Consider the following 25,473-nt stretch of genomic DNA (forward strand, 5'->3'; position numbering starts at 1 on the left):
TCTAGTCTGTTGTGGGTGTCATGTCCCCTCCTGCCATATATAGATCTAGTCTGTTGTGGGTGTCATGTCCCCTCCTGCCATATATAGATCTAGTCTGTTGTGGGTGTCATGTCCCCTCCTGCCATATATAGATCTAGTCTGTTGTGGGTGTCATGTCCCCTCCTGTCATATATTGATCTAGTCTGTTGTGGGTGTCATGTCCCCTCCTGCCATATATAGATCTAGTCTGTTGTGGGTGTCATGTCCCCTCCTGTCATATATTGATCTAGTCTGTTGTAGGTGTCATGTCCCCTCCTGTCATATATTGATCTAGTCTGTTGTGGGTGTCATGTCCCCTCCTGCCATATATAGATCTAGTCTGTTGTGGGTGTCATGTCCCCTCCTGCCATATATAGATCTAGTCTGTTGTGGGTGTCATGTCCCCTCCTGCCATATATAGATCTAGTCTGTTGTGGGTGTCATGTCCCCTCCTGTCATATATAGATCTAGTCTGTTGTGGGTGTCATGTCCCCTCCTGTCATATATAGATCTAGTCTGTTGTGGGTGTCATGTCCCCTCCTGTCATATATTGATCTAGTCTATTGTGGGTGTCATGTCCCCTCCTGCCATATATAGATCTAGTCTGTTGTGGGTGTCATGTCCCCTCCTGCCATATATTGATCTAGTCTGTTGTGGGTGTCATGTCCCCTCCTGCCATATATAAATCTAGTCTGTTGTGGGTGTCATGTCCCCTCCTGCCATATATAGATCTAGTCTGTTGTGGGTGTCATGTCCCCTCCTGCCATATATATATATATATATATAGATCTAGTCTGTTGTGGGTGTTATGTCCCCTCCTGACATATATATATATATATAGATCTAGTCTGTTGTGGGTGTCATGTCCCCTCCTGCCATATATAGATCTAGTCTGTTGTGGGTGTCATGTCCCCTCCTGCCATATATAGATCTAGTCTGTTGTGGGTGTCATGTCCCCTCCTGCCATATATAGATCTAGTCTGTTGTGGGTGTCATGTCCCCTCCTGCCATATATAGATCTAGTCTGTTGTGGGTGTCATGTCCCCTCCTGTCATATATATATATATATAGATCTAGTCTGTTGTGGGTGTTATGTCCCCTCCTGACATATATATATCTATATCTAGGCTGCTGTATGTAGGTGTTATGTTCCCTTTCCCTTTAAACGTTTTAGGGTGTTGCTTGTGCTTGTTACATCCCTTGTAATTGTTTATATATGTTTATTATGTTACTTTCACTTTACTCTGTTTTAGATCTTTCATATGTTACAGCTTCTTACATCCCCTGTAACTTGTTCTATATGTTAATTATGTTTAGGCATGTCATATTTCCTGTTCACAATTTACCTTGGAAGGTTAATTAATAGCGGAAAATATAGTGAAGTACTGACGCAAGTGGAACTGGGCCTAACTTGTATTTTTACTGTGGACGAATGACTCATGTTTTCTATTTGTTGTAGTTTGTATAATTTTGTATGGCACATTATTTTGTAGTTTTAATGTTCCATGTATCAGTCTCAGTCAGAGATGGCAGCCAGTCTACCCCCTGATTTCACAGGATAGAAACATATTTACATTTAGAAAATGCTAAATCTTCTCTCTCAACACTATATATCAATATCAGTCAGTTCTTCCTGGTCTATAACATGCTGTCAGCAGATCTAACTGCATTTTTACAGTGACGGTTTCACTTTATCATGTTTTAACTCCTCTGTAACATGTTATATATTTATAGTTGCTAAATGCCTCATTTTCCTTTAACCTGCTGGTACTCTCTTCTGGACAGCAGTAACCCTAAGATCACTCCTTTTAGGCACTTTCACACTCCTCAAATTCTTTCAGTTCTTTCAGGGTACTGCTCCATGGGCCGTATCCACTCATGAGGACGGAACTCCTTAGGTACATAAATTAAATGGGTTCTCCGGGGTTTTAAAAATATGGCTGCTTTCTTACAAAAACAGTAATGTATTGCAACTAAGTTTCATTTATTTCTCCAATTGTTTTCCTGACTGTTAACAACAGGCTATTTCTGAATTTCATCACAACCACTATGTAACTATTTGGCCGCTAATCGCTGAAGTCTAGGGATCTGATTAGCTTCTTAAAGCGAGAATGATAAAAGCCAATGCCTCTCGGGGAATCAAATATGCAACTAATGATGTTATACATTTAGGAATAAACCTGTCATTAGGTGTAAATAAGTGAGGATGTAACTCTGCTCTGTTATGATGCTGTCACTTTGCTGTTAGGAATGTCATAGATATAATTACATACTGTGGGTTTTCAGCCTATAATTTCTTTGTTTGGCACATGTTTAGTAAGGATCTGTTCTGTGTGCTCATGGATACAATGCTTTTATTTACCAGGTACTGCACAGACTTGACACAGCCGTCCTTATGTGGTGTCTGTAAACTGCTCTCTGTGAATCTCTGTATGGCAAGCCACCCAACATGTGCATCCTGCTTCTCAGATGAAAGTAACCAAACACAGTGAAAGTTGTCAACAAAACGTATCGACTTGAGGGCATATATCTATAGTGAGGTAACGCGTGCTTTCATGCAGCCCGTGTGTGACTCGGCTGGTGTCTTGTTTGGCACAGTGGCTGGAAATGGAATTTCTAATACTCAAGTTGAACTCTCTGATGCCAACATAGAAACAAGCGGGATAAATGGAAAAAAAGGTGAGTGTCTATTTATTTATACTTTGTTTGTTCTCATTGCCATTTTGCCTTTCTTGCTATTTGTGACCGATACCAATAAAGGGGTTCTCTAGCCAATTGATTTTGATTACCCATACATAGGAAAAAGAAAACTCTGATCAGTCAGGATCCTCTGATTAGCTGAGCTGCAGTTTCCTGGCCACTTCACTGAGAGATTTCTTTTTTGTTTATATTTTCTGTGTTGATTTCAGTGCTGTTGTACCACACTAATCTGATATTGATGACCTATTCTTTGGACAAGTCATTAATATCAATAAGCAAGAAAAGCCCTTTAACGTAACTAATGGGCCCGACAGGCAGAATATTATAGCATTCTCAAATGCCATGGAAAAGTGGGGTATGGACAGAGACAGGATTTGTATGGCGTATGCATTACTAAAATACAGAAAATAAAATAAAAGATGTTGTTTTTTTTGCTGAGCATAATAGTGCAACATACAACATTGTTTCAAGGAAGAACAGTGTAGTGTTGGATTGTCACCAGTGTAAATAGAACTAATATGTGATGTGAAATTCCATCAATGACTCTTAATAAGAATTGCACACGCATAGCTCTTTTCCTCTTCAATTTTACTTTTCTGCATTAAAACTGCAATGTAATCCATGTCTATCTGCAGCATATACAACTTAGTGATTTTAGGTCAATATTGTGGACACCCCTTGGTATTTTACCTGAAATTCCTTAAAGTCGCTGGACAAGAACTTCCAGGTGTCTTTTGACTTTAATGTCAGAAATACAACTAAATACATAATGAAACTAAAGATAAAAAGTAAATATAGAAAAGTAGCCTATTTTAGGGTCTAGTCAACCTTTTTCTTCGGAGTTCAGTTTTGGACCATATTATCTCACCTGTAACTTCCTGAACTTATGTGTAAATGTTTATATCTGCATTATAGGTGAAAATCTCCAATATGGGTCTGGTTGCAGTGTGGAGTTCACTAATCTGTGGTGCTCTGTGTGATAAGTTGTTTTTGTATTCTTAGACAAGGATATCCTATTATAGGTCACGTTAGACTTGATAACAATCGGTTCTCATTATGGTCAGAATGCTGAAAGGTTAAGTAAATTTGTTCTTTTCGTTTTACTGCCTTTTATCTTAAGACTTATTGTAACTTTACAGAGGATTATTTTTGTGTTTTTTTTTTTTTTCCACAATTTACCGTACGTATGTGAGATTTTAGGTTCTTAAACCACCTAGTAGGTGGGGTTGAAAGGTATGCTACTGCTAAATTATTTTTCTCTCCATCTCCTTGATGGTTTTGACAAGAGGATTATCCACCTCCCCTGTGTGCTGTGTGAAAAGTGAGGGGCATTACAAGGAGATGTGAGCAGAATTTGGCCTCTATCTTGCCATTTGGCTTTGGTCAGGCTTTTGGCATGCCATCTGTGGAACTTCATCATGTCATTTTTCTCTGTCCTGATTCTCTTCTAGATACTATCCTAAATGTACCATCCTTATAGTTCTATCTAAGCTATGGATAGCCTCTGGCTGAAAAGGGCAGTATTTGTAAGAAGACCTTTTCATCTTCCTTATAAGAAAGCTCTAAATGCATGGTGCTGCTGGACAATTAACCATTCCTATATAATCTCAAGTCTATTAGGAAAGCAGAGGTTAATGGATCCATTGAACGATGTTTGGTAGATTTCCTCCTAGGGCATTGAAATCAAGCTTTCTCATGCAGCCCTGTGCACCTGGTGTCTGGGTTACTTTGCCAATCAGTTCTTTTTGGGATAAAAAGTCTAAAAAAGGAGTTTCACAACCTTGACTTAAGACATTGCTTTCTAACCTACCTCTGCAGAAGTCTCAACATCTTCTAGTGTGGTTTGGGTGAAAGAAAAGCATTGATTGCCAAGGGAAAGTTGCCATTAAAGACAGCATCATCCCACAGGTCTAGGCAGCCTCTTTGGCGAATCTTATCACTTTTTTTTTCAATACTACAAGCTCCATCTTGCTTCTAACTCAGAGCTTGCATTTGGACATTGGGCCCCTTTTACAACTGCTGTACCCAAGTGATCTCTGTTATTCCTCCACTACGGCAATAGGCGTACGAAACGGCACGTGTGGCACTGTACCGCTCCGTATACAAGGAAATGACATATTCTATCTTTATCCATTTGTACGGCTGCGCGGCATACATCTATATGGAAATGGAAGCTCAGAGCCAAGCCAGATAAATAGACCTGTCATAAAACCTCTTAAAGAGGACCTGTCACCCAGAAATTCGGCACTAGGAGCTGCTTACTAAAGTAAGCAGCTCCTAGTGCTAAAGCAAACCCAGCAGTGTTACACTTCTAGCGTTATTGGAAACCTCCAATAACGCTATCTAACAACGCTGCGGAGTACAATAGAAATGGCGGACCGCACTCAAAGCGGTCCAGTGTATTCATGAGGGGGTGGGATCGTGAGCGGGATAAGGGGCGGTGACTGCCGCATGATCTGCGACAGTCGCCACCGAGCTTTGGAGTGAGCGGGGCAGTCCGGGGAAGAGGCAGCACCTCGGACCGCCCCCTCATGAATACCCCGGACAGCTTTGAGTGCAATCCAGCATTTCTATTGTACTCGAAGCGGTGTTAGATAGGGTTATCGGAGGTTTCCGATAACACTAGAAGTGTAACACTGATGGGTTTGCTTCACTAGGAGCTACTTACTTTAGTAGAAGTATTTCTGGGTGACGGGTCCTCTTTAAGGGTGCCGAGTCCCTGGGGGAATTGGCATAGTTGGGTTTACCTCCAAAAGTAGTAAAAGGCAAATCATAGATCATTTTCTAATAACCTGGACATAACACATAGTTATGAGCCCTTTGCTAACTGGATAGGGTCAGTGGGACTGCCTTACCTTTTGGGTGAATAAACACAGTTTGGTATGGGGTTAGAGAATGGGATACCCAGTTGATTGGAGGCAGTTGTATCATTGTAACAATTTTCAGATTTAATAACAAGCCACTTACAAAATGTTCCTCACTGCATGTTCCTTCACGTTAGCATGTGAACATCCTCCTCTGTCACATCACAACCCGGGGGGGGGGGGGAATCCATGAAGCATGCATTATCGAGCTATGAAAATGCTCAGAGTCAGTCTTTGAGGGATCCATATCATCTGGGCACACTGTCCAAATCTCATAGCCGAATAAGTCTTCTATTTGATTAGTAAGGTCTATTTGTTTTTATTTTAAAACTTTTTGTGTTTGTATTCTTTAGAATGATTTTTCTTTTTACAAGAGAATTGTATTTTTCATGTCTGCCCTGCACATCTCTACTTGTAGAGAAGGAATATTGCTACTGTTATAGTAGAAAAAGAAGACACAGAATAGCATGGCACTCACCTGGCTTTCTTTCCAATAAAACGTCCTTTATCAAGCCATTTTACCCCTTACAGGTGAGATGAGAGAGTGCAGTGGTGCAACTGCAAGCGACGTCCGTTTTGTGTTAGTTGTGCTTCTTCTGCCTTGTACAAGCAATTTCATCCTGTGTTTCTTGCTGGATGCAACATATGAGTAGATGGAGGTAAACAGGATGCCTCAGTTTGCCAGTATAAGTCTATGGACACATTCGGCGTGTATGCCAGGAGCTTTACTTTCATGTGAAAGTAGCTTTATTTAGGTTAATGCACATATAAGTTGTATTTTCTTTGTGCATATATGGCTTCTAACAAAATCTATGTCATTGTGTAAACGTTTTCTAATGATCTTTAGTATCAGGACATAAAACTAAATTATTACTAAGGCGTTTAAATAGTCAGTATACTGTATAAGTAACTCATTTCTAGTTAGTGCCATATATATTTTCTGTCATTAACCTGACAGTTCTGCCTTTCTCATATATAATCATAGGGTTAGAGCTGCTTTACAGTCTTTGGTACATTCTTAGGTAGAAAGGTTAATGTGGATTGTGGTGAGCTACCAGGGGCGTAACTAGGAGAGGCTGGGCCCCATAGCAGATTTCTGCATGGGGCCCCCCTACCCCTTAAAATATATATATATATGGCAGGCACACGTCGGGCGCGCTGGAGAGGAGGAGAGGTGAGCGCGGCTCACCCCTCCCCTCTCCATAGAGAATAGAGCCGCATGGTCGTTCTTACGGCCATAGATGGAGCACGCTCTATCTCTTTTGCTCAAAACAGTGAGTACTCGTTGTGCTCACCGTGCCGAGCCCTGGCGTATAGAAGCTTATGGGGGAAGTATATCCGGCAGCAAATCTGCGGCCAGATATACGTCCCCCATATGTTCTTGGGAAGGTACCCCTATACAGACATGTTTATACAATTACACACATTTATACACTGATATATACACATCTTTATATACACACATAAAGTTCTACTCTCGTATACTCACACCCTTATACATACAAGCATTCACTTATACACACATTTATACACTCATATACATTTATACACTAATACACAGAGTATATACAAACTCATACAATATACACATTATATACATATAATACATTTACAATACACACACAAATATATATATATACATACATACACAAATACAGTATACACTGACCATATATACACATACATGCAGGATAAAAACACCATATACACACATGCTGCTATACATACAGAATATAAACATACATTCAGTATATACAGCATACATACTTACCACATACAAAAACACACATCATATATATATATATGCTAATATAAATACATGCATGTAAAAATACAGTATTTGCTTCAATGCATTTATACACAGTATATACATGTATACATAGTAGATGCATATATACATATACATAGGATTTATATATATATATATATATATATTTATGTATACACAGTATATATACAATATATACACATATACACAATATATACACATATACACAGTATATACACACATATACACAGTATATATACAATATATACACATATACACAGTATATATACAATAGGGGGGAGGGGGGGGGGGGCGCGAGCGGGGGAAGGGGGGGGCAGAGAATCAACTGTGCCGCCCTGCAGGCTGATGAGCGGGCAGGTCAGGGAGATGAGGGGGGCGGGTCAGAGAGGTGGCTGGGGGGCGGGTCAAGGATATGAGCAGGCAGGGATCCCGGAAAGAGGCGGGCGGGCTCAGGAGACGTGTAGATGCACAGAGAGGAAGGGGCCCGGGGGCACGATCCGGCACTGCAGCCCCGGACCACTTACCCCAGGCCGTGGCAAAGCACTGCAGGGAGCGTGCATCCCCGGGCCCCTGAACCTCACGGGCCCCGTAGCAACCGCTACGGCTGCTACGGCGGTAGTTACGCCACTGTGAGCTACATGAAGATTTATTATTTACAGTATGTATCCTTTCTTTGTATATACAGGCAATCCCCGGGTTACATACAAGATAGGGTCTGTAGGTTTTTTCTTAAGTTGAATTTGTATATTTTATAATGGTAATATCCAGACAAAATTTTTTTTTGCCCCAGTGACAATTGGTGTTTCAAAATTTTTTGCTAATATTGGACAAAGGATTATCAATAAATCTTGATTACAGACACCTTACAGCTGATCATTGTAGTCTGGGACTATAGTATAGCATCCAGAGAGCTTCATCAGAGGTCACAGTGGGCAGAGGGGTCCGTCTGTAACTATGGGTCGTCTGTAAGTCGGGTGTCCTTAAGTAGGGGACCGCCTGTATACAATAACACAGTTTCTGAGATGTGTTGTTTAACTAATGTGTTGTTTAATTCTATAGATTTACAGTGGTTTTCCTAGCTGAAGATTGATGTATGTTTTAATTTCTCTTTATGGTCCGTTTGGGTAGTCTACCTGATCTCACTCGCCTACAAATACATTGTTCCTATTTTCTGCCACTATCTGCAATAATTTGAGGTTTTTTTTGGTGGTTTGTTTTTGCTGCTTGCTTTTGGCGCCACGTTGTAGACATCACTGTCCGTTTAAGGTAGCCTGAAGGACGGAGCAGAACATCTTGTTCCATCTGTATTGTGATCTTAACCGGTGATGTATCCAGTCTGCTAGGAGGGGTGGAAGTGCCAAGGTGGTTGCCTTCTGAGGAGGTCACATGACCTCGCTGAAATGTGGGGATCATTGCAGAGAGTTCTACTTATGTACAATTTGGAACCCTTCTTTTAGTTGTTCTTGTGATGCCAAATAATTGATTTTTTTTCTTTTTTTTATATATAATTGTGACAAGACTAATGCTGTTGCAAATTATGTAACAGGAGCTGGTGCATCTCTCATCTTTTAGTGCTTTTGTTCATTTAGTAGATTCTTTAATTGTCCTTGTTATTGCACCTTCACGGAGACAAAAATTCTTCAAAGTAGTGTGAAGCCCCTGTAGAAGTAGACTACTTCCAGTCCATTTGTTTTGACCCTTGGGGATGTATAAAGCATGACTGTATACAGTATGTCTGTTAACAGCACGACATCTGTGACATAAATGTCCTTGAGGAATAAAATTGTGTGCTACAAGCGGTTTCATGTTCAGATTCATAATATGCACAGCTAGAATGAGGCCAGGAAAGAAGAATGATAAATGTTAGAATTATTTATTATGGATTGCCAACCCTGATTAAAGTTATCCTATGCCTTTTATTTTATCCATTCATCTGATTAGAACTGTTTTACAGACAGTCCCTGGGTTATATCTTGTACATAACCCAGGGACTGTCTGTAAAACATAGTGTTTTTTTTTTTTTTTTTTTGGAACTCTGGAAAATAATATTGTCCGTGCGACAATTGGATTTTTTAAATTTTGTGTCGTCATGGGAACAAGGATTATCAATAAAATTCATTGCAGCTTGGGACTAAGAGCTTTACCATAGGTCACAGAGGGCAGAGAGGTTCATCTGTAAGTCGGGTTTTCTTAAGCCGGGACATTTTACTGATGGCAACATCTGTCATAGTTGTGTATAAGCCGACCCGAGTATAAGCCGAGACCCCTAATTTTTCCACCAAAAACTGGGAAAACATATTGACTCGAGTATAAGCCGAGGGTGGGAAATGCATTGGTCACAGACCCCCCCCCCCCCAGTATATAGCCAACCAGCCCCCAGTAGTATACAGCCAGTCCAGCCTGCCCCCAGTAGTATACAGCCAGTCCAGCCTGCCCCCAGTAGTATACAGCCAGTCCAGCCTGCCCCCAGTAGTATACAGCCAGTCCAGCCTGCCCCCAGTAGTATACAGCCAGTCCAGCCTTCCCCCAGTAGTATACAGCCAGCCCAGCCTGCCCCCAGTAGTATGCAGCCCTGCCCCCAGTGGTATACAGCCCTGCCCCCAGTGGTATACAGCCCTGCCCCCAGTGGTATACAGCCCTGCCCCCAGTGGTATACAGCACCCTAGCCTGCCCCGTGTGGTATACAGCCTGCCCCCAGTAGCATACAGCCCAGCCCAGCCTTCCCCCGGTAGTATACGCCTGCCCCCAGTAGTATACAGCTTGCCCCAGCATTAAAAAAAATAAACATATATACTCACCCTCCGGTGGCCCTGATGTGCAGCGCTGCTCCCCCGATGTCCGCGCGGCTCGTCTTCTGGCTTCCGCGCCCGTCTTCTTTCTTCTGCCGGGCGCCGCCATTGCTCTCTCGGCCGACGCCTAGTATGACGCGCCGCTGCTGACATCATAATAGGCACCGCCCGGGAGAAGAACAATGGCGGCGCCCTGCAGAAGAAAGAAGACGGGCGCGGAAGCCAGAAGACGAGCCGCGCGGACATCGGGGGAGCAGCGCTGCACATCGGGGCCACCGGAGGGTGAGTATATACGTTTATTATTTTTTAAGTATTTTTAACTCGTATATGACTCGTGTATAAGCCGAGGGGACGTTTTTCAGCACATTTTTTGTGCTGAAAAACTCGGCTTATACACAAGTATATACGGTACACTGCAAATGATTTTTACACAAAGTGCAACTGATTTAGGAGTGTTCTCCACATCCCATTTCTGTACTGTAAAGTTCAAATTGCTGAATGACCTACAACATCTAATTAGATTACTAGGAAATAACTACTGTATATACTCGAGTATAAGCCGACCCGAATGTAAGCCGAGACCCCTAATGTTACCACTAAAAACTGGGAAAACTTATTGACTCGAGTATAAGCCTAGGGTGGCAGCCAGCGGCCCCCACAGTATATCTAGCAGCCAGCGGCCCCCACAGTATATCTAGCAGCCAGCGGCCCCCACAGTATATCTAGCAGCCAGCGGCCCCCACAGTATATCTAGCAGCCAGCGGCCCCCACAGTATATCTAGCAGCCAGCGGCCCCCACAGTATATCTAGCAGCCAGCGGCCCCCACAGTATATCTAGCAGCCAGCGGCCCCCACAGTATATCTAGCAGCCAGCGGCCCCCACAGTATATCTAGCAGCCAGCGGCCCCCACAGTATATCTAGCAGCCAGCGGCCCCCACAGTATATCTAGCAGCCAGCGGCCCCCACAGTATATCTAGCAGCCAGCGGCCCCCACAGTATATCTAGCAGCCAGCGGCCCCCACAGTATATCTAGCAGCCAGCGGCCCCCACAGTATATCTAGCAGCCAGCGGCCCCCACAGTATATCTAGCAGCCAGCGGCCCCCACAGTATATCTAGCAGCCAGCGGCCCCCACAGTATATCTAGCAGCCAGCGGCCCCCACAGTATATCTAGCAGCCAGCGGCCCCCACAGTATATCTAGCAGCCAGCGGCCCCCACAGTATATCTAGCAGCCAGCGGCCCCCACAGTATATCTAGCAGCCAGCGGCCCCCACAGTATATCTAGCAGCCAGCGGCCCCCACAGTATATCTAGCAGCCAGCGGCCCCCACAGTATATCTAGCAGCCAGCGGCCCCCACAGTATATCTAGCAGCCAGCGGCCCCCACAGTATATCTAGCAGCCAGCGGCCCCCACAGTATATCTAGCAGCCAGCGGCCCCCACAGTATATCTAGCAGCCAGCGGCCCCCTGTCCTGTGTAAAAAAAAAAAGTTAAACCTTTAAAGCAATCCCCCCCCCCCCCTCCCCCGCAGGTCTTCTGTTCGATCCATCCGGCAGTATCAGCAGGTCTGTATAATTGCACAGATTAAACCATTACTTGAGTCAAATAGTTCACCTTACATGCTGGAGACTATTTTCATAGTTCATTGTATATGTTTTGGAAGAAAGAAAAATATATTTGGGCACGTTTGCTAAGGCCCTTGTGCCAGTTTTCTGTTGGACATTCTTTTATGTGCAAACTACTTGCACCTGTGTTTTAAGAAGTGTCCGTGCCACATTTGTGTCATACACGACCCTTGTGTGTTCTTCATGCAACACAAATTTCATAATTGAAATCTGTACAGTTAGACCGCGGAAGTTCAACAGAATTGTGTCGCATGCCTCATTTTAAAGGTGCACCAAAAAAAAAAAATTGGAGCAGTGCAGGGGGTTCCAGATTCATAAAGAAAGGGCGCCATAAATCATGAATCTGGCGCCCTCTGCACACTACATATAGTGCAGTTTGCACTGTTTTTAGTAAATGCGCCCCACTGATTTTGTACATACATTACTTTATGGCCAGTGTTCTAGTTGCCCATGGAATCCAGTCAGAGCTCGGCTTTTCTTTTCCCACTGCTGTTTATAAAATGAAAGCAGAACTTTTACTGGTTGGCATGAGCAACTAGAACAGTTCTGCTATCAGACATGTTTAATAAGTGTCCCCAATTATTTTCAGGCTACTTAGTGGTAATTGGTGTTTAATGAAAGATTTTTCCATTTCTAATCTGTATTTGGTTCCTTTGTTCTTTTCCTACATTGGAAAAGAATACGAGAAGCTATTAACTGTAGTGTGAACTAGCTTTAAATATGGAAGTTATTTATGTGCTACATCTTATGCGCCTGGCACAAAATAAAAAACGAGTATATTTATATTCCAGCCTTGTACAAGTGGCATGTGCTCTGCTATGTGGACAAGATGATTTGGTGAGCCAAATCTTGGAAGACAGGGAGATGCTTCAGCCATTGATAATTGTCTTGTAGTGGCTTGTTTCCAAGTTCCCTTTAAGGGCATGCAACTATGGTTGGGTTGATTGTGCTTTTCTTTTTTTTTTTTTTTTTTTTATTGAGGTTTTTTTTTGTATATTTTAAACTATTTACTTTCTCTTTCAGTGACTGGTGTGCCCTTGCCAAAGCTTGGAGGCAGTATGGAGACAAACCTGAAGTCTGAAAACTTATGTCAGAATGGGCCTCAACCTAATTGTTCTGATCACCCTGCATCCTTAGAATCTGTCATCGGCAACACAGCAGCACCCCCAGGTGGGGTTGGTTTCAATGACATCCTATCGGAATCTAGTACTGAGGGCCTAGGTCTTAGAAAAGAAGCTTTGCAGTCGCTGAAGCTAAGCCTTCATATGCAGGAAACTGACCTGTGTAAGCACTTTTTCTGGAGAGCAATTTCATCTATTGCTTAGCATCATTTAACGTTCTTCAAAATTATGTATGTTATGATTCTAGTGCAAAACTTGATCTACAATCAGAAAATATTGAATTTAGCATTTTTTATTCTGTAATTTAATGAGAGATCTCTGAGATAAATTTGACCAAACAAGGGAGAATTACACAAAATAATAAAAGGCTCATTACTCACATGAGACATTCCCTGTAGTTTTTACTTCTTTTGTGCTTCACCACCATTAATCTGTAGAAGAAAAATCTGAACACCTGCACATATGACTGATGTGCCCGTCACATGTATATATGACACATGATCACTAAAAAAAGTAAACAGATTGGTGGGGCCCATCGGAGCAGCAATGACACTAAAGAGGTGCGTGGAGAATGTTGTTTTTTTTCCCCCTGTGTTTGGTCAAATTTGTATAAATCCCAGACAATTCCTTAAGTGGGGAACTTCCCCACCTCACACATGCAGTGATGAACATATATAATGTAGAGGCTGCTTCAGGGGCACTTTGAGGATGTGTGTTATTTGAAAATTCTTTGATGCTACGACTGAGAAGATGAGTATAATACATGCCCCCTCCTCCTCTGCTCCCTGAAAGTGGAAAGGATTACAATGGTTAAATACTGGGGGCTAGAAAGAAAATTCATAGTGCCGCTGAATTGCTGAAGCTGGACCTACATAATATTCATATACACATGTGAGGTGGTGGAAGGTCCTATAACTTTTTTTTTTTTTTATAGGAAGTAACTAATCAAATAATTATCTAACAAAAATGTATTGGTTATTATCACAATCGTGAATGTTTAAGCAGCACTGTACTAAATAAGATGGGTCTTTGATTCATGGTGTTTATTTTCAAAAGAATGGAACAATACATTGTGGCAGATTTATCAAGCTGTCTGAAAGCTGCCTATTTCACAGCTCAGCTTTCATTTTACCAATGCTCAAAGGGGAGCTGTGATTGGTTGCCATGGGCAACTAGAAATATTCTGACTTTCAGACAGATTGATAAATCTGCCCCATTATGATTTAGCTAAATTGCATCCAGGACTATTCTGATGTAAAAAAAGCTTGAAGAAAACTATTAATACCCATAAAGGTTGCTATTGTGTAGCATTGTAGTAATATAAAAACATCAGTATCAGTGGGGACTTGCATATACCCCATGCCGATAGCATGTTTGTAGATGTCAAGATAGTGTAGAACTTCAAATGGTTATATCTCTTGAACCCTGGTACCTAGAAACTGCCCTTTTAATACCCCAGCATCGATCCCGGGTGTTTTCCCGCCGATCGCTGCCAGCGCATGGCCATCTTGCTGAAGATTGTCGCTCCCTGTGGAGTCATTGGGGAGCGGCAATCCGTCGCCGTAGACCTGAGGCTGACTCGTGTTAACCCTAGAATTACAATCTGCTATTATTCTATAATAAAAACCCCTAAAATTCAAATCACCGCTCTTTCCCTAGAACTGATAAATATTAATAAACCGGAAAAATCATAAACTCATTAGGTATCACTGCGTCTGAAAATGCCTGATCTATCAAAATATAATAATGGTTTCTCAATGCGTTTAACCCCGTAACGGAAAATAGCACCCAAAGTCAAAATTGGCACATTCTTGCCATTTTGAAAACTAAATAAAAAATTTATAAAAAGTGATCAAATGGTCTCACAGTCCTAAAAATTATAGCAATGAAAACGTCATCAAAAGTCGCAAAAAATTACACCAACCACAGCTCCGAAAACCGAAGTATGAAAGAGTTATTGGCGCCAGAAGATGGCAAAATTTAAAAAAAAAAAAATTGTACAGGAGGTTTTAATTTTTGTAAATGTATGAAAACATTATAAAACCTATGCAAATTTGGTATCCCAGTAATCGTACCGACCTAAAGAATAAAGTAGACATGTCATTTGGGCCGCACAGTGAAAGACGTAATATCCAAGCCCACAAGAATACAGTGCAAATGCGGTTTTTTTACCATTTTCACAGCATTTGGAATTTTTTTCCCGCTTCCCAGTACATGGCATGGAATATGAAATACCATCACTATGAAGTGCAATTTGTCACACAGAAAATAAGCCGTCACATAGCTCTTTACGTGTAAAAAATAAAAAAGTTTATAGATTTTTAAGGTAGGGAATGAAAAAACAAAAAAAGGCCAGGTCGTTAAGGGGTTAATGTGACATGTTTGTAGGTGCCATGGTTTAAGAAATCTAACTATTTGAAGGCAGCTGAAGGCAAAAGACAGCAGAAGATACTTTGCAAAAGTACATAAACCCTCTGAATCTGTTTGTGAACCTGGAAAAAGGTGACAGATTTATGGTGTACATATTTATAACTTGTTTTGGCAAAGGTTTATATAATTTTACCACTTATTAAAACAACTTTAATGGGAAAAATGACAAAATATTTTTACATTTTGTTATTCTGCAAATTCTATAAACAATAAAAATTTATAAGATTATTCTATCCAATTTAAGTCTCACATGTCATGAAAAAATGTAAGTAAAATAGTTATATGTAAAGTGGCTCCAAGTATATCATCATTTAAAGAAGAAGAGAACAGCATAAATTGACCTGGACATTCAGGCACCAATGACTGTAAATATTACACCTTTTGTAGGAGATCTTCATTAACTCAATTAAAAAAATGTAATATTAGTGTATTCAAACTAATCACTATCCAGAAATTTGAATCCACCTCTGAGTTGTAAATTAGCCAAGACAAGTGTAATAACTGTAACTTACATTATTTATTTTCCTCTTTGCTTGCATCTTTTTCTCTTGCTTGCTGAATTTCCTGCTTAAAGGGAACCTGTCACCAGGGACCTCATTTTCACTAAAGACAGGTTGCAGAAGCCCTTCACACCTGCAGTGCAAATCTGCCTTTCTGCATTTTCTAAGCATTTGCATTACAATATAATTGTGTGCTATAACTTACCTTGCATCCTGACAAAATCCTGGGGTAGTCACAGGAGCTGGACTTTGGTGTGGATGCATTTCAAAAAAACAACATGTGACTTGTCTGTTACTCACTCCTCAGAGCTTGGCCCCCACCTTTGTGCTCCTGTCTAGCTCCACCTCCTGCTCCTTCTCAGAGGTTACAGCCTGGTCAAACTGAAATCAGCAAATGCTTAGAAAAGGCAGAGAGGCATTTTTGCACTGCAGGTGTCATGGGCTTTTACAATTTGTCTTTAGTGAAAATGAGGTCCCTGGTGGCAGGTTCCCTTTAAAATTAATTGTATATTTCAGTAATTCTTTGTATGAAAATATTTATTTATTGGGTGCCTACACACAATTTCACCTTTCTTCCCTTCAGCCTCCAGTGATGGCCCTCTGCCACTTGAGCGAGAGGAGCAAATACGCTTGCAGGCCAGACGCCGCTTGGAGGAACAGCTAAAACAATACCGAGTGAAACGGCAGCAGGAGAGGGTGAGCACAAAGATCAGAACCTTCACTGATGTGATCTAGACAAAATGTAAACCTCGTTAATGCACCTCACAATTAAGCAAAGACAGGAATGTTGTTTCCTGAGCAAAAAAGCTAAACTTATTTATCACCTACCTTTATTTTTTGTAGTTACAACTTAAAATACAGTAGGGAATGTGTATATATTGCATAATTCATCAGGGGAGGAAATTCAGGGTATAGTAGCTTCTTTTTTCTCTGCCCTGTAGGTATGACCTGAGGGGGTAAATATGGAAATATTCAGTTTTGCTTTAAGAAGTAATCTAATCTATGTATGAAAGTACACCTACTTTGTGTGTCATTTTTAGGACTCCTTGATCTGCCGGACTCTGACACATTTCACATTGTTATTTTATTGTATTTGCATATGTAATGGCCTCTTTCTAATTTTCTTGTTCTAGTCTAACCAACCAACTAAAAATCGACCCTCAAGCACTTTGGACCCTGAACTTATGTTTAATCCTGATAACCTTCCGCGGGCTAGCACTGTTGCAATGACTAAGGAGTATTCCTTCCTGCGGACAAGTGTCCCACGAGGACCCAAGCTAGGCAGTCTTGGCCTCCCTTCCAAAGAGAAGAAGTCATCCAAATCCTCAAAGTCTTCCAGCAAGATACGTTCATTGGCAGATTATCGGCAAGAATCTTCGGAAGCAAATAACACCAGTATGGGTTATACCGATTCTTCTCCTGGTTCCCTAAAGTCCAACAGCGGAAGTTTTACATCTGTAGTGTCTGAGATCAATGTGGAAGGTGGACCGCGACCTGAAAGTATTGCTTATATTCCTGACAACAGCTCTGAGTTTGATGGAAGTGATTTGAGCATAAGGCATGATGGTAATGAGAGTGATAGCTCTACTCATAGCAGTGTATCTGCTGGACAGGGCATTTACGTGAGTGCTATATCTCAAAGGAGGGAAGAAGAGTATATAGTAAATGGTCAAAGCATACCTGTAGAAGATGTAGGACAATTCCCATCACTCAGAGATGTACTACAAGCAGCAGCTGCAGAGCAACATGCTCAGGACCCTGAAGGAAATGGGGAACCAAGAAGCCGCAGGGACAGCATATCAAGCAGGTAAGTTGATCTTCCAATTTATACAAGACCATTCCTGTTTGCTCATATGATATCTTGACCATTATACCACTGGGGAGATGAGTGTTACTTGCAGGTACACATCAATTCAATTAATGGTTTTGGAAGATTATGAATTTTTTTGTATGATTTGTATCCATTTTTGTCTAATACAAAAGTACACAGGCACAAAATCTGAAGCATTTATTTTTTAGTAATTTTAGCATTAATATTGCTCATACATAAGGGTTAATTGTGATTTGCTTTCTGATGTGCAGTATTTCTATGGAGAGCTCCATTGCTGGTACCCATGATGAACTACTTCAGGTCCTCAAAGAAAAGATGAGACTAGAAGGGCAACTGGAGTCTCTAACCACAGAAGCCAGTCAGGTGAAAATTGTTTTTTTTTTCCTTCTACAGCTCTGGTAGATGCTACAAGCAGGGTTGGGATGATGTATGGGCGAGGGTAGGTGATCGCCTAGGGTGCTACCCGACTATGTCCTACATAGCATTGATTACAAGATTCAGGCAGCATGATGAAATTGCTGTCTGCGCCTTTGCACATAACTAGGCAGTCCTGTATAGTGCAGCTCCAGTTTATAAGCAGTCAGCACTATATCAGTGTTGTTGTGAATTTTTTCACTGCACCCTTGGCCCCACCCATCTCTCTGACTCCGTAGTCGGCTACGGCCATGTGGGGAAATAGTGCTGCTCTGCTAAACAGGTAAGTCTAAGTGTATGGCAGAAGCCAAAGCATGGTGTTGGGGAGGCAGTTTAGAGACTTTATCCACATTGCTAGTGCAGTATATATACTATATGTATGCACTGTATACTATATGGGCAAGTGTGTATATATACTGTATGTGTAGCACTGTATACAGTATGGGCATGAGGGTATATATAGTGTATGGGCATGAGCAGGGTGGGCTCCAGGTTTCAGTGTGCCCCTGGGCGACAGAGTCTCCTGTTCCCTAAAATATTCCCTAGTTAATCATACTAAACAGCCCCCTCATGGTTATTTTATATACAGCCCCCTTATTCTTATTTTATATAAAGCCCCCCTCACCTCCATGGATTTCTTGTGTACAGCCTTATTTGGGGCCCCCCCAACAGCTCTTGGCCCTGGCACTTGCCCCGGTATGCCCACTGCTGGTGCCGACCCTGGACATGAGTGTATAGATACTGTCTCTGTATATATACTGTACCTGTAGCACTCAGTACTGTATGGGGACAGGAGGATGTGTTGTTTCATTACCATCCATTGTCATTGACGAAATTTGGTGCTGCACACCACAAACGGTAGTGTTCATATGTTTCCGGCTTTGAATGCAGACCAAATGTGTAAACACAGCCTTACTTCATTATATTGCAGGCACCTATTTATTTATTTGGTATACAGGCAGTCCCCGGATAGGTTCTGTAGGTTTGTTCTTAAGTTGAGTTTGCATGTAAGACAGAACTGTATATTTTACTATTGTAACCCCAGTCAAAATTTTTTGGTCTCTGTGACAATTGGATTTTAAAAATGTTGGCTTTTCATAAGAACCAGGATTTACAATAAATCTTAACTACAGACAACTGTGTAGCCTTGGACTAAAGTACAGTAAATTACCAACACCCAGAGGTTCTTTTGTAACTAGGGGCTGTCTGTAAGTCAGGTGTTCTTAAGTAGGGGACGGCCTGTATACATTTCAGGTATACGTTTATATGTGCAGTAAATTGAAAGTACACTTTTGGGGGCATTATATTTACTGCAGGTGCTCTTCATTGTATTTGATCAAACAGCTGTCGGCCTCTTGGAGTTTGTTTGTATGATTTTAAGTGTGAGAGGTGTTCCATTTACTGGCCTTCCTTTTGCTGTTTTTTTCTTTTAAATTGCAATTATTTTTTAAGGGGTAGGGGGTGCATTTATGCTTTTCTGCCTATGGCACAAACATGGCTCGTCCCGGCCCTGGCTTCAAGAACATTGGATGGAAATTAAGGGGTTTAGGAGAGAGATACAACAGGATAATTACCTTGCATGCATTTTATTTGTGGGTACCAATAATAATGATAAAAATAAATTTGTCCTTGGATGGCAGTATGAGATGGTTTGCCTTAGTAACTGTCCAGTATAACATGCAGTTGCTTTTCTTCTTACACAGTGTCTGTGCAGCAGAGTATACCTAGGCATCCTCGTCAGCGGTATTGTCCCACTACTCTAAAAGATTAAAACAGGCAGTTAATGCCATCCTGTAAAAAACAAACATTACTTAGCTTTCCTATACCCACCATTTCCTCCCAATCACAGTTTTTAGTCCTGAAGCGATGACATCCTTTTGTGGTAAGTTGATCATTGCAGCCTCTGTGCTTGACATATCATCAGATAGAATGTGGCACTTGTATAACAATTGTGGACAATTGAGGTAATGCCATTTGTGACTGTTTGGTGAACGAACCACAAATGGGATTTTATAACTTCAGGGCTGGAAGGCAAGTGATGATTTTTTTTTTAAATAAATTCTGCAGCATTTACTACCTTTTCTAACCCTTTTTTTAATGTACAGGCAGTCCCTGACTCGAGGAGAACCCATTAGGGGACACCCCATCTCCCTACCCACTGTGACCTCTGGTGAAGCTCTGTGGATGCTTTACTTTAGTCCCAGACTGCAATGCTCAGCTGTAAGGTGTCTGTAATAAAGTTTTATTCATAAACCTTGGTCCCATGACAGCACAAAATTTTGAAAATCCAATTGTTTCTGGGACAAAAAACTATTTTGTCTGGGGTTACATTATTAAAATTTACCTGTTCTGACTTACATAGAAATTAAGAACAAACCAAAAGAACCTATCTTTTTACATAAGGCGGGAACTGCCTGTAGTCTGTCAAACCTTTAAGTTGTCACTTTTCCTTTTTAGTATAAATGAGTCTAGAACATACTCTTTGGTATTATTGTAAAAGCAGTAAATATAAAATTTTATTATAAAATAAAAAAAATAGAATTAACAAGAAATGGTTTGCTTCTTTTGTATTACCTAAATAGGCTCTTAAGGAAAAGACTGAGCTCCAGGCCCAGCTAGCAGCGGTAAGCACCAGACTTCAAGCAGAGGTTGAGCACAGCTTTTCCAGCCAGCAGAAGCAGGAATCTCTAAGTTCGGAAGTTGCAACCCTGAAGAAGTCATGCACAGATCTAGAGAGGGCAATGGCAGATCTTCAGAACAGCTTAGAAGCTAAGAGTAGCAGTCTGGTTTCCCTGGGCAATGACTTGCAGCTTGCAGAGGAACAGTATCAGCGCCTGATGAACAAAGTAGAGGAGTTGCAGAGGACAATCATCCAAAAAGATAACACTGGTAAGATTGTATAGAAAAATGTTCTAATATGATTGTTTTGTAGAACTAAGATTTTTTTTTTTTTAAATTTTGAAATAAATACATTATATACATGTTTGTAAAAAAAAAATATATATATATATCTCAAACTGCTTGCTATAAAACAATCTCTTCATACATGTATGGTAAAGAAATTCCATAATTTTAAAATCTCTGTTTTGTATCCAACATAGTTCATGATCTGCGACAACAGACCGTGTCACTTCAGTACCAACTGCAGCAGGTGCAACTGGATCGCACAACATTAACAAACAAGCTTAAAACTTCAAAGGCAGAAATCACTTCTCTGCAGCAGACACGTGAATGGTACCAGCAGCAGCTCACTCTAGCCCAAGAAGCACGGGTCAGACTCCAAAGTGAGATGGCAAACATACAGGTATATTTTACTATCCTTAACGACCACTTACCCCCTTCCATTCTGTAAATATATCTCCTAATTAACAATGCCTTATGCAACCAAGACATAAATCGTTAAGTCTTTACTTTAACTGCTCTGCATACTGATATGTGAAACTGTTAGCTTCTTGTTGCAAAAAATTATAAATATCATCACATAAATTACACCCTTTTTAATATTCTTATGCTATGGTATTTAGATTTAACTATACAGATAATTTCTTTGGCATTATAGCAATTTTGTGTATTTGAAAGGGCAAAAATGTTTGCTATTAGAAAATAATGTTAAAAAATAATAAAATGTAGCTTAAAATATATCATTCTAAAAGGGGTTATTTTGCAGTGAACATTTGTGCATGGGAAGGCTTTGTTCTTGAGAGGGAGAATGGAGTTTACCATATATAAACATATAACTTATGAATTGTATTATTTTAATGGTTTTATAGGTTGGACAAATGAGCCAGGCTGGTGTTCTAGAGCATCTTAAAATAGAGAATGTGACCCTTTCGCACCAGCTGACTGAGACACAACACAGAACAATCAAAGAAAAGGAACGCATAGCCGCACAACTGCAAACTATTGAGGTAAGATTAAATTGGCAAACATTATACTATAAGTATACTGTCCACTGGATTTTTTATGAATTTCAAAGGTTTTTGGTTTTGGAACAGACCGGTGTCTTGTTTCTGGTAACAATAAAACCACCTCTTCAATTGTATCTTTATTCCTTATAGGCTGATATGTTGGACCAGGAGGCTGCATTTCATCAGATACAAGAAGCTAAACATATGGTGGAAGAAGACCTGCAGAGAAAATTAGATGAATTTGAGATGGAGAGAGAGCAGCTTCAAAAACTTGCAGATTCTGCTAGTGCTTTGGAACAAGAAGTTGAGCAGGTTTGTCTATGAATTCATTGACATGCATTTACCTTCCGTCTAATGTAGAAAAATAAACCTAATTTAGATTACATTTTACCTTAGATGAAACTTAATTTGAACCAGAAGGACATGCAACTTGAAGCACTTCAACAGGAACATCTTGAGATCTTGAGACAACTTACCTCAACACAAGAAACTCTTCATACCAAAGATCAGTCTCTGAATGATCTACAGATGAGATATGATGAACTTGAAGCTAGACTTTCAGAGCTACAAAATGATCTGTCTTCAAAAGATGATTCAATCCAGTATCTTCAAAACCAAAAGATTGTTCTAGAGGTTGCATTACAGGCAGCTAAGGTGGAGCAAAATGACCTGGATCAAGGAACCAAAAAACTAGAAGAAGGAACCGAAGCTGCGGCAGAAATATTGGAAAAACTGCGCCAAGAAATTGCTGTGAAATCTGGACAGGTAACCAAATAAAATCTTTCAATGTTGCTGATTTGTTTTATGTAAGTGCCTGCACCTTGCGTAAAGGGGTTTGCCCACGAAAAAAAATCTCAAATTTGAATCGCCTAATGATGTTTATACAATAAAGATAATTTTTAACCCTTTACTTAACAATTTTACTCAGTTGTATTGCTGTTTTAGCTCCTATCAATCAGTGAGGGTCAGTGTAAAATTCCAGAGTTTGGGCGAGGACTCTGTAAGCAGACACATTATTATCCATCTAGTTATGTGAGCTGACAATGTGGTTAGATTATCAGGGTACAAGGTTTATATACACTTTTATGTACCTTCTGAATATTAACTAGTATCTGACACATGAAAAAAGAGATAAGACAGATTAGAGATGAGATGATGAGATCCATGAGACGTATATTACATACTCAGCTCTGCTGCACCTGTAGCTGTTCTGCAGCTGTTCTGCCACACACTCAGATCTGCTGCGCCTCCCTCCTCAGATACAGAACTTATCTGTATGCAGCTTGTTGCTCTTCTATGGCCGCTGCTGCTGTTTGCCGGCAGGAAGTCGGTGTGTATCAGTGTGCGCTCCTCCTGGAAACCAGGGGGTGTTAGCGACAGGGAGAAGAGAACAGAGAAGACCTCAGCTCCACAGTGTCAGGCAAGATGGCTTCCCCAACCCAAAGTCAGAAGTTACAGGGTCGTGTCTAGGGGCAACTGAAATTGTGTATACCAGGACTGATGGAGACAGGTTGGACTTATATCTGTGAAATTTTGGATTTTTGTTAATAAGAGTGAATTAGAGGATGTGTTATTTTGTTATCCTGAGTATATTTGTCTTCGTGGGAATATCCCTTTTAAAGAGGATATTCAAATATTGAACCACATGGCTGCTTTATTCCAAAAACAGTGCAGTGCCTGACCATGGTTTGGGCTGGAATTGCAGCTCAGCTGTATAAATATTGATGGAAATTAGTTGCAATATCAAGCACTACCAATGGTTAGAAGAGAAACTGTTTTGGGAAGAAAGCACTGTTTTTTTTTTTTTAAATTTCTGGCCAACCTCTTTTAATTTAGGAATGTATGATGGAGTTGTTTAAAATGACAGATTTGGTTCACACTTTTCTTATTTATTGCAGGTAGAAACTCTTCAGCAAGACAACAACAATCTCAAAAAACAAACCCAGAAAGTAAAGGAACAGTTTGTCCAACAGAAAGTGAGTCAAAATTTAAATCTGCGCTCCTACTTTCAACTTAACAAAAAAATACAGCAAATATGCACAATAGTAACTCCACATTAAACTCTAATGCAACTCTTTATCAACATTGGTTTCTTTTTTTTTTCCTTTTGGATGGTAGGTAATGGTAGAAGCATATCGTAGGGATGCCAGCTCCAAAGACCAACTCATTAGTGAACTGAAAGCCACCAAGAAAAAGTTAGATTCAGAAGTGAAAGAACTCAGAAAAGAGCTTTTGAAGGTTAAGGGTGAAAAGTCGACAGCTGAAGTGGAAAAAGCCCGGGTTATGAAGGAAATGTCTAAGTTGCAACAACAGATGGAAGAACTTGAATCCCATCTCCAAGCTGCACAAAATGATAGAGATGAAATGGAAATACGTTTACAGGTAAGAGCCCTTTTAGGTTAGGCTTATAGATGCTAAGCGTTTGCTGATTCTGAGGAATTGGTAATGAATTATGATGGTAGCATGACCAACATAGAAAGGAAACAAGCATAAGCTCCAATTATAAGGAAACTGCGGTATATCACGCAAAGACAGTTATGTTTTTAAAAAATATTCATATAATAGTTCTTTATTTATATAGTGCACACAGATTCCGCAGCGCTGCAAAGAGCTTGTCAAATCAGTCTATCATAAGATATTAATAGGCATAAGACTAATGGCTTGTATCAATATTTAAAAGTCATAATATGGTGACTATGACTATTATGACTGGTTTGACTGAAGTGGCAAACTCTAAGCAGCGCTGCGGAATCTGTGTGCGCTATAAAAATAAAGAATTATTATTATTAGATTAATATTTTTTTTAAAACGTACCTGACTTTGGGTGACATACCTCAGTTTCCTTATAATTGTAGCTTATGCTTGCTCCCTTTCTATGTTGGTCATACTACCATCATAATTCAATACCATTGCCCAATTTTATATGCTGCAGCCGAATACTGCAACAGAAATTGCATGCTTCATTGAATGCCCTACAAAAGGCAGAATAGGTTTCAAAAGGAATATGATACAATACATAATTTAAGGAACGCATTTGAGTGTCATATTGTGGTATAGGTTGAAAACATGCATTTGTGATCAGGTGCTCCTATAGCCGACAAAATAAATGTAAAAATATCTAAATGTTAGGCTGTGTTCACATCTCAGTTTTTTGACATGTTTAGCTTGCTAGTCAGTAAAGCTCAAGTGCTCAAAGACACATATTGGCAGATGGAAGCCTTATTTTGGATCACAGGATATAAAAGCATAGTAGCCTGCATTTTTTAATCTTGTTCCCTGCTCGGAAAGAAAAAAAAAGTACATTCATTAGAGCCCATAACAACATATGGGGCATGGGCAGGGGCATCTGCTGAATGTACACTGTGGTTGTTCCCTCAATGTTGTAACTGTCCATATAAGGAGACACCCTAAACATCAGGAGAAACGCATCACTGCGTGTTGCCAGTGTTTGCCCCTCCTGCTGTTTTCAGGTGGAAGAACAGG

At 40.6% G+C, this 25,473-nt stretch overlaps 1 protein-coding gene across 3 annotated transcripts in view; it reads left to right on the plus strand.

The window, feature by feature from the left end:
* Positions 1 to 25,473, plus strand: part of GOLGA3 (golgin A3) — a 43,299-nt gene that overhangs the window by 3,332 nt on the left and 14,494 nt on the right. Inside the window, exons 2-13 of one of the 3 annotated variants that reach the window (XM_072144455.1) lie at positions 2,384 to 2,697; positions 12,810 to 13,070; positions 16,421 to 16,533; positions 16,971 to 17,644; positions 17,920 to 18,031; positions 20,665 to 20,971; positions 21,184 to 21,386; positions 21,853 to 21,990; positions 22,141 to 22,302; positions 22,387 to 22,755; positions 23,889 to 23,966; positions 24,109 to 24,372. In XM_072144455.1, the coding sequence (XP_072000556.1) occupies positions 2,574 to 2,697; positions 12,810 to 13,070; positions 16,421 to 16,533; positions 16,971 to 17,644; positions 17,920 to 18,031; positions 20,665 to 20,971; positions 21,184 to 21,386; positions 21,853 to 21,990; positions 22,141 to 22,302; positions 22,387 to 22,755; positions 23,889 to 23,966; positions 24,109 to 24,372 (2,805 nt within the window). In that variant the 5' untranslated portion in view covers positions 2,384 to 2,573. Of the gene's footprint in view, positions 1 to 2,383; positions 2,698 to 12,809; positions 13,071 to 15,740; positions 15,841 to 16,420; positions 16,534 to 16,970; positions 17,645 to 17,919; positions 18,032 to 20,664; positions 20,972 to 21,183; positions 21,387 to 21,852; positions 21,991 to 22,140; positions 22,303 to 22,386; positions 22,756 to 23,888; positions 23,967 to 24,108; positions 24,373 to 25,473 lie in introns of those variants that run through there. The other 2 variants (XM_072144456.1, XM_072144457.1) reach the window with 2 other exon arrangements.

This window comes from Engystomops pustulosus, chromosome 1 (genome assembly GCF_040894005.1).
Source record: "Engystomops pustulosus chromosome 1, aEngPut4.maternal, whole genome shotgun sequence".
NCBI classification, from domain to species: Eukaryota; Metazoa; Chordata; class Amphibia; order Anura; family Leptodactylidae; genus Engystomops; species Engystomops pustulosus.